This window comes from Tigriopus californicus, chromosome 4 (genome assembly GCF_007210705.1).
Source record: "Tigriopus californicus strain San Diego chromosome 4, Tcal_SD_v2.1, whole genome shotgun sequence".
Taxonomy (NCBI): domain Eukaryota; kingdom Metazoa; phylum Arthropoda; class Copepoda; order Harpacticoida; family Harpacticidae; genus Tigriopus; species Tigriopus californicus.
Genome location: NC_081443.1, coordinates 7,854,825 through 7,863,108, shown reverse-complemented (window position 1 = coordinate 7,863,108; position 8,284 = coordinate 7,854,825). Strand labels below are relative to the sequence as shown.

The following is an 8,284-nucleotide window of genomic DNA, read 5'->3' as shown; positions in this document are numbered from 1 at the left end:
CCTTTGAGGTGTTTTTTCCTCATCACCCTCTCCAGACCATTCTACGACTATCCAACCACGTATACACTGCAAAAATCAATAATGATGAATCCAATTCGTGAAAGTTAGCTCAGCAATTTTATGAAATGAACATTCACTTATTTCTTTTCAATCTTGACATTATAACGTGCTATAGCATCCTCAGCCAAATTTTTAGAGCTGAATTATTGTTAACAAATCTACTCCTGGGTTGCTGCAAGTACCATGGCACTGAATGGAATGGAATTCCACTCAATGACCTTTGGGTCGACGCCATTAGACACTTCACTATTAGATGATGAAGGTAAGGACATTGAGCAGGTCTCATCCATGAAGGATTTAGGTGTGGTCCTCCAAGATAATGGAAAGTTCGATGAGCATGTCCAGTTGGTAAGGCTTTCCAAACATGTGGTTGGATATATCGCACGTTTAAGTCCAGAGATAGTGTCACGATGCTAACTCTGTACAAGTCGATTGTTCAGCCACATCTTAATATGCCTCGCCCATCTGGGCTCCAATTATTTCAACAGGTTTGTAAAATCTTGAGCAGGTCCAAAGATGTTTTACTAGAAACATTGAGGATATGAGAGAGTTCTCGTACAAGGAAAGGTTAGAAAGGTTGGGATTGTACAGTATTCAGAGAAGGTACCAAAGGTATCTGATAATGTACGTTTTCAAAAGCATTCATGAGCTTTGTCCCAACCCAGGATTTAGGGTCAATTGTAGTGACCGTAGAGGCTTAATGTGCGTTTTGAGAGCACCTTCAAGCCCTCGAGAATCCAGGCTAGTTAAAACAATGAAGTCCAACTCTCTTCTTTCTCGGGCTCCTTCATTGTTCAATTTGCTGCCCTCAAATATTCGTAGGGTTTATGTAGGGGTTGATCCAGTAGCAAGATTTAAGTCAGACTTGGACAAGTTTTTGACTAAAATTCCGGATCAACCTTATATTCAAGGATTAGCCAGATCAGCCAACTCCAATTCGTTGGTCGATCAAATAATATATATAAATAAAAGTCAAGTAAAATGACTGATCTTCTCGTCTTGAACTGCTGGGATTCCAATCCCGGTTGCGGTAAGGAAGTCCGCAAAAAATAATAATAATGATAATAGATTCGCCGATCGTCAGGTCCAAACCTGATCAAGTGTGTCTATGCTCAAATCTAACGTCTATTGCCCATGATTGGTCCATCTTTCGGCTGACTCAATGAAAGTTTATCATCATCTAATCACAGATCTTTCCAGAGTGCAATATCTACCGCCTCCTTTCCCTAACTTCATATGCCCAATCCAAGTCCTAATAGCCCCATGATGTCGGGTGGAATCCTTCCAGGGTGAGTCGATGTTCTTACGGCTTGTTCCACGTGATGTTTGGCCAAATCTCGATTTTTCGTGCGTTGCTTGAGGAGCACGCCCAATTGGAGGTGGGTGCGGGCCTCGAGCGTGGGTGTGAGGGGCGGACTGAGCGCCAGCACCGATTGCAAGCATTGCAACGACCGTTTGACATCCCCCACTTGTAAAAAGGCCTCGCTCAAGCCCAACAAAGAAACGTATCTGAAGCCAAAAGTCAAGAATCCAAAATCGGACATCATCCCACCTGAAACGGCGGACTTACGTGGGATCCAAACCCGACATCTTGGCGTGATGAATCGGGATAATTAACCGCAAATCAGGCCCATCCTCAGGATCAGTCGGGGGCTCATCGATTTCGATCTGTTCCACGGATTCAGAGAGAAATAGATTGGTAGGGAGAGAGGATCAATCAATCGAGTTCTGGATCTCAACTGTTTCTCAGAACACAACACACACTTGAACCCGCAGGCTGGCCATGAATGTCAGTTAGAATTGGGTCAAACCTCTATAAATTCTGAAAAATTAGGTTTGAATTGTCAAGAATGCTTCGCTTTCTTGACAAGCGACTTTATGATTGTGTTGTGGTGTTGTTAAGTACATAAAAGCTTTGATTTTCATCTCGAGGATGGTGATAGTTTTGAATGTACTGGCCTCAGTGAGTCATTTCGGGGGCGCCCTGAGCTATCAGTAGAGGGCTGGCTGCTGGCCGGCTGAAGGGAAAGTAAGTGACTGATGGATGGGCTGAATGGATGGATGTACGCTCTGGAATTGGGCTTGAGTTGATTCTGGCTGAGAGAGACCGCCCGCCTGATTCTCCCTGGGAACAATGTAAACGTCATGAGAAAAACCAAACTCCAAACGAATGTTTCAACGAGTAAACAGTTTTGGTGGGGAAGAGCCTGCTTTTTGAAACTTAAGGCACAAAGCGCTGGATTTAAAAAATGGCATTATCTGATCCAAGTCTCATCTAGTAACTTTGTCATCGTTCAGATAGAACCCGGACCCTTAACCATAATAAGGGTAAAAACTGAGGTATTGTAGGCTGTTTTGTGCGTTCATTCAGCCCCTTGGTCTTGGTATTCGAATATTTTGATCCCAGACTAACCGAGTCCAAGTTTCTTTGCAGCATTTAGATTACAGCATGAGTTGTTGCTGCTTCAAAACCTTGAATGGATAAACCTGAGGTTATTCCCCAGGGCGAGGTAAAAGATAAATGTTGGCCGTGATGACAGAGTGAGAATACCCCTTCATTGAAGTCATATGACAGAACGAGCAGGAGAGCTGCCATCTGACTCCCTAACAAACACACAAAGCGGTTATCTTCTTTTCATGGTTATTTTCTAAAATTTGTGCAATAATAAAAAGACTCATCAGACATGATCTAGGAAGATTTGTCATTAGAGCTCTTAAAATCCAGTACTAAAAACATCTTTTAAAATGAAGATTTTTTCCATAATACTTTACCAACTCTGTTTTGTTAGTTTCAAAATCTAGACAACAAAAACCCCTGAATTTGTGGCAGGTAACGATTCCATGTAATCACGCAGGAAGTAAGACCTAGAAAGTTCATGCCAGGCAGATGCGTTTTTAGACGAGATGAGTGTCAATTGTACGGTTGCAAGTGTATGGTTTCTGATTTTAGAAGCTTAGTTTGCAATCGGCTGGAGTGGCACTGGTCCATTCTTACCGATTCAGCTGCAATACTAGCTAACCACAACAAACAAGTTTTAGCCTTCTTTGTTTCTTTTCAATGGTATGATCTCAACCTAGGATTCGAGAAGTCATGAGAAAGTCCATGTGTCAATTGAAAACAGCCTCAAGCCAAAAACCTGACATCCATCCATTATGTTTCATTGATTGATCTTGGAATTCCAACGACCAACCATGTCTCCCTCCGAAGAAAACGGCAACAGCACTCGTAATCGTCGCTCCTGGGAAGAATTAGAAGTGCGACTCCAGCTTCGAGCTTTGGAAAAGCAATGCAATGAGTGGATCTCACAAGACCATCCCCAGATTGGGCAGAAAACCCGGGCTAACCTCCAATACATTGACCGACAAGTCCAAGCCCTTCAACGCCATCCACAGTCAGACCTGATTCTCTAACAATCTCAAATAATACTAACGCTTTTGTAACCAATGACCTCCGTTTAAGGGCTCCGAGTCGGGAAGATGGGTTGGGTTACCAGAGGAAAATCGAGTTTCTGCGACAAACGTTAGATGGCATTGAAGAGCGCCTTCCAGAGCAAAGTCCACATCACGCGCCGGTCAGCTTAGGCGTTGATGTGCCCTCACTCGGATTAACGCGTGATACGCCGCTGCAATTTCCTCAGGCGCAGGCAGCGCCCATGCTAAAGCGTACTAGCCCGAATGAAACACCCACACGCTTACCCGTCATTCGACCCTATGGTTATGCGCCTTTACCCTGGTCGGCACGCCAGGCAGATCCTTTGGCGAGGGAAATTTTTCAGAAGGCCAGCCAAAGGCAACCCATGGAAGAAAGACGGGAACTCTTGGGTCAATCGGATGCGGGTAATTGCTTCATTAGCTGGGTGGTTAGAGGTCGAGCCTAATCCCAAAGTTCTCTTTGAAACATTGTTCTTAGAATTGCGCCAAAGGAAACCGGCACCGGTAGATGGGGCGTTGGAAGACCTCATGAAAGTTCACCAAGATGCTCAAGAGCAAGTTGCCGAGGAGATGCTGAAACTGACCCGATCGCTCAAGGAGCAATCCATGGCAGCCGGCGAGATCATCCGAAATGATACGGCCAGCCTTGAACGAACCAATGAGTTAGCCGAAGCGAATCGAACCCGTCTAGGCTTAGAATCCGAGCGTCTCAATAAGCACACGCAACAGCTCTGTCGTTGGTGGATATGGCTCATCATTTTTTTGGTCACAGTCACTTTTGTGGGTGAGGGCAACCAATATGTACTAGAAGTCCAGCTAACCCTTTGATGACATGCCGCATTTTGTGTTCCAGCCATGGTGATGATTATGAAAATCTTTCGGAAGCGCTGGTGATGCCCGATTTTACACCTGTGATATCGTTCAATCAATGGACCATACATACACAAATCAATAAACGTAATTTGATTTGACCAACATAAGAGATATGACATTCAAAATGAGGACGTAATGGTGCAACAAGCCAAAAGAAATTAACGCGATTCCGGTTTATTCTTGGGGGGTCGAAAACCCATGGGCGAGAATTTCTTGACTTTCTTCTCCTTTTTCTTCTCCTTCTTGAGACCTTTTTCTTTTGCACTACCGGTTTGAAAGTCGTGCCAAGAGCTGACCCGTCCTTGGCGTGACTCTTCCCAATTCTTGTTAAACTCCTTCTCCACGTTCCGTCGATGTTCCACCTCCAATTCCTCTGCCCGCTTCTTGGCCGCATTGTCCGAGATCTTCTGTTCATTCAAGCGTCTCTTGCGCTCTAAATCGGCAAACAACTTCATGATGAGCACATGAACGGCCTGTTTAAACTTGGCCGGATCATCCTCCTCCACCACGGGTGGCAAGCCTTGCTTCTTTTGGAGCTTCCTTTTCTCTTCCACGGCCAATTTGGTGCGGCCTTCGGCCTCCTCGACCACCTCCATGCATCTGGCCAAGGTGCTCTTGTCTTCTAGCATTTCGTAAGCCTTTTTGACCGCGTCAAAAGCGGCTTGAGCTCGCTCGCCATCGTTTTGGTTCTTGTCCGGATGGACTAGGATCGAAAGGCGGCGGTATTTCTTGCGGACCTCTTCGGAGGGCGTGCCCGGGTCGATCTGGAGCACTTCAAAGGGGTTGAGGTTACGGTAGGTGGATCCGGGTCGGAGGAGACGCTCGATTTGTTGGCTGGACGTGAGCACGGAGTCCCGCTTCTCCGTGGCCTTAAGCTCAGAGTAGAAGGCATCGAAATTGACGGGGGTCTCGCTCGGAGGCGGACCGTTTGGAGGAGGCACGCCCGAGGCTCCACCGGGCATCCTAGACATGGTGGGCGGACCGATAACTCGCAATGAACCTCCGAACTTCAGGCCAACGACCAAGGCAACCTCAGTGTTTGGGTCCAAGCTGGTTTTAGCATACACTTTCTACTGAGAGGTTGCGCGTGTTCTTGAAGTGCAAATATTTGGCTTGCAACTTTACATGACAACATTTCTATCTAGGAGCTAAATGCATTGAAATGTATTAGCATCCCTACTTTTTGGTGTTAAGAGCCCACTTCTTGGGTTGCATTTGACAATTTGTTCAGTTGCACTTAATGGTCAGAGTTTGGCTTTTGTCTATACAGAACACAACTATCTAGTGTATTATAACCTGCATAAGTCAATAGATGAAACAGGCAAGCAAGACAGGGCGTTCAAAGAGGAAGGAAGCTAAAAGTACCTTCATGTCTGAATCAGTGCATCAATCCATTAAAAAATCCACTAAATTGAAAAATGCGTCAAAGGCAAAGGTGTGATGCCTAAAACAAGTGAAAGTATGTGTATGCTTAATCATGCCTTGATAAAACTGAATTGAATTGAACTGAATACCATGTTTGTTCAAAATGATGCTAAGTTTGTAATTTCAAACAAGTCAATTTTCAAGAAAACGGCCCTTTTTGAAGGAGAAGGTGACAGCTTTGGAAATTGAAGATGCCAAATTGAAAAGTCTCTTGATTCAAGAATGATCAGCACATGTCAGACGATTTTTCTTCTCTATGAAAAACATTTTTTCTTTTGGATTTCTTATTCTTATTAGAGACTAAAGGAAGAGAATGGCAACGTCAACAAAAATGAGCTTGTCTGTGATACAACCGTTTTCTTGGTGCCACAAATTTCATTGGTGCTCTTCAAGGTTCTAATATTTGAAAACCTTTCCATGTTGTATTTAAGAAAAACCCTGTATTGGATTTCAGCTATCCCCTTCCAAGTCTTATTATTTAAAAAAAAAGGAATTCAAAAAGTTCATTTTACGTTTTAATTTGCTTTGGTTCCCTCCAATTTGAAAACCCACACTTTCTAGAGATTGCATGAAAATTTGAAGGTTGCTTGGTTCAGGCTCCCTTTTTTGCATTACTTCATGCTTCATCTCCAAATTTTGGAATGACATAAATTTGTGCTAATCAAGGATAATGTACCAGTTTCTTCTCCTAAATAAGAGTGTCAGGAAATGAGCCAAATTGTTATACCCTGGGCTTGACAAGAGGTGTATGATTACCGGATGGTGGCTGTTGACTAGATATCTATTGATCATTTGAGGAGGTAATAATAATAGGGGAAAATGTATCATGGTGGGAGCAAGAGCAATGTGTAAGTGTAAATTGGATATCAGTGACTAGAATATAACATCTCCCTTCCTGGGGGAGCAGGGGGGGGGGCAGGGTTGACACTGGGGGACAGCACAAAATATCACCTGAGGTTTGGTGGGAATGACTAGAGAATTGCGACAATTCACTAGGTGAGCATGAACATAAAAAATAAATGACGTATAGATGACTAGAGTTCTTTGATTTGGTGACTAGAAGGATTGACTAGATGTTGAAGGGTTTAACTACAATCCATGCTCCATATGAGGTCACCATGTCCACCAGTCCTCCCCAACCATCCAGGCATTGATGTCTCCCCCAGCGCCTCAGACACCCCACGGTCAACCTGGCCCAGTCACTGCTGCATCCGCGGACCTTCCGCTGAACCCACGGGCGGGTCACTACAACCTCTGGCCTTCCGCACGCATCACGTCTCTTCTGGGCCCAAGTTCCGCATTGGCGTCCTCAGTTGTCTGGCGGAAGGTTCTTCCGCATGGAGGTGGCTACTACCGGCTGTGCCATGTATGATTACCAGATGGTGGCTGTTGACTAGATACTTAGTGATTGTTTGAGGAGGTATTTACAACAAGGGAAAATGTCTATGACGAGTATGATGGTGGGAGCAAGAGCAATGTGTAAATGTAAATTGGATATTGGTGACTAGAATGTAACAATTTTCCCAATTTTCAGCAAAAAACGAACATGCACTTGTTAAAAAAATGTTTTTGTGATGTATGCAATGAATATCTGAAGTAAACTGATCTTGATCTCATTAATGTCAAAGGAATTAGCATGACGTTCAAAACACATTGGTAATCAAGACTTCAAAATTTGAAGAACCTGCTTGTGTCATCTTGTTAATTTTCAGTCTCTAACTCTTATAACCTTCTTATGCTGCATGAAAAATGGTTTACATTCTTTGCTTCAGGGGGTGCTTCATGAGTCAGCTTTTAACAAACAAAGGTTGATTAGGCAGATTCCTCTTTTTTAATTATGATGTGTTTGTCTTATTTTCGGCTGATTATATCAAAATCTTATTCATAATGAGTGACTCAGGTCACACAATGTCCGGAAAAGATATGGCCTTCAAGGCAAGGCAAGAATAGTTTATTTATCAATCTACCCTGCATCTTCCCATTTTGTTTGGGTCGTGTGACGTTGCAAAAAAGGATCCTTATTGAGGCTTGCTGGGGTACCATATTGGTAGAGCATCAACTTTCCAATTTGCAAATCCTGGTTTGATCCAAGGCTTGCCAAGTCCAAGCTTCTTTTCGCGGTATTTAGATTACAGCATGAGTTGCTGCTTTAACAGCTTAAATGGGCAAACCTGCGGTTATTCCCGAGGGTGAGGGGATAATTAATTTTGGCTGTGACAATGAAGAGGGAATATCCCTCAATTGGGACACCCAAAATCAGATTGCAGGCCAAGCAAGAGAGATGCCATCTGACTTTGTAACAAACAAACAAAACAAACAAGAGTCCTTTTTGGTGGAGGGTTTTTGAGGGCTGCCAATATGTTTAGTTCTTCAGATCAAAACACACCATCAATCTCAGAGTTTAGATCATTCAAAGTATTTGCATGTCAAGAGTCCACTCATGAGTAGAAAAGACATAAAGGTCGTTTTTGCAAGTCTTCATAATCCCTGAATG

The 8,284-nt window shown here is 43.7% G+C and overlaps 3 protein-coding genes across 3 annotated transcripts in view; 1 reads left to right on the top strand and 2 right to left on the bottom strand.

The window, feature by feature from the left end:
• Positions 1–1,830, bottom strand: part of LOC131879746 (MAU2 chromatid cohesion factor homolog) — a 5,892-nt gene extending 4,062 nt beyond the window's left edge. The window contains exons 1-2 of the mRNA XM_059226152.1: positions 1,631–1,830; positions 1,368–1,569 (exon numbers count right to left, since the gene is read on the bottom strand). Coding sequence (XP_059082135.1) covers positions 1,368–1,569; positions 1,631–1,650 — 222 coding nt within the window. The 5' untranslated portion in view covers positions 1,651–1,830. The remainder of the gene's footprint in view (positions 1–1,367; positions 1,570–1,630) is intronic.
• A 1,316-nt stretch (positions 1,831–3,146) lies between these two features.
• On the top strand, positions 3,147–4,463 carry LOC131879748 (vesicle transport protein USE1-like). Its single transcript, XM_059226154.1, has 4 exons — positions 3,147–3,452; positions 3,521–3,897; positions 3,971–4,276; positions 4,346–4,463. Exons 1-4 carry the CDS (start codon positions 3,253–3,255, stop codon positions 4,384–4,386), a joined length of 924 nt encoding a protein of 307 aa, XP_059082137.1. The 5' UTR covers positions 3,147–3,252; the 3' UTR covers positions 4,387–4,463.
• Positions 4,435–5,445, bottom strand: LOC131879749 (dnaJ homolog subfamily C member 8-like). The gene has a single exon (XM_059226156.1). It carries the CDS (start codon positions 5,334–5,336, stop codon positions 4,524–4,526), a length of 813 nt encoding a protein of 270 aa, XP_059082139.1. The 5' UTR covers positions 5,337–5,445; the 3' UTR covers positions 4,435–4,523.
• Positions 5,446–8,284: the final 2,839 nt, after the last annotated feature.

What these genes read in the sequence shown, in the direction of transcription:
- LOC131879749 (XM_059226156.1), bottom strand. Translation starts at nt 5,336, where the DNA reads ATGTCTAGGATGCCCGGTGGAGCCTCGGGCGTGCCTCCTCCAAACGGT.
- LOC131879748 (XM_059226154.1), top strand. Translation starts at nt 3,253, where the DNA reads ATGTCTCCCTCCGAAGAAAACGGCAACAGCACTCGTAATCGTCGCTCC. An exon ending in GCCCTTCAACGCCATCCACA is followed by an intron (nt 3,453 to 3,520) that starts GTCAGACCTGAT and finishes CCTCCGTTTAAG; the next exon opens with GGCTCCGAGTCGGGAAGATG. An exon ending in CTTGGGTCAATCGGATGCGG is followed by an intron (nt 3,898 to 3,970) that starts GTAATTGCTTCA and finishes CATTGTTCTTAG; the next exon opens with AATTGCGCCAAAGGAAACCG.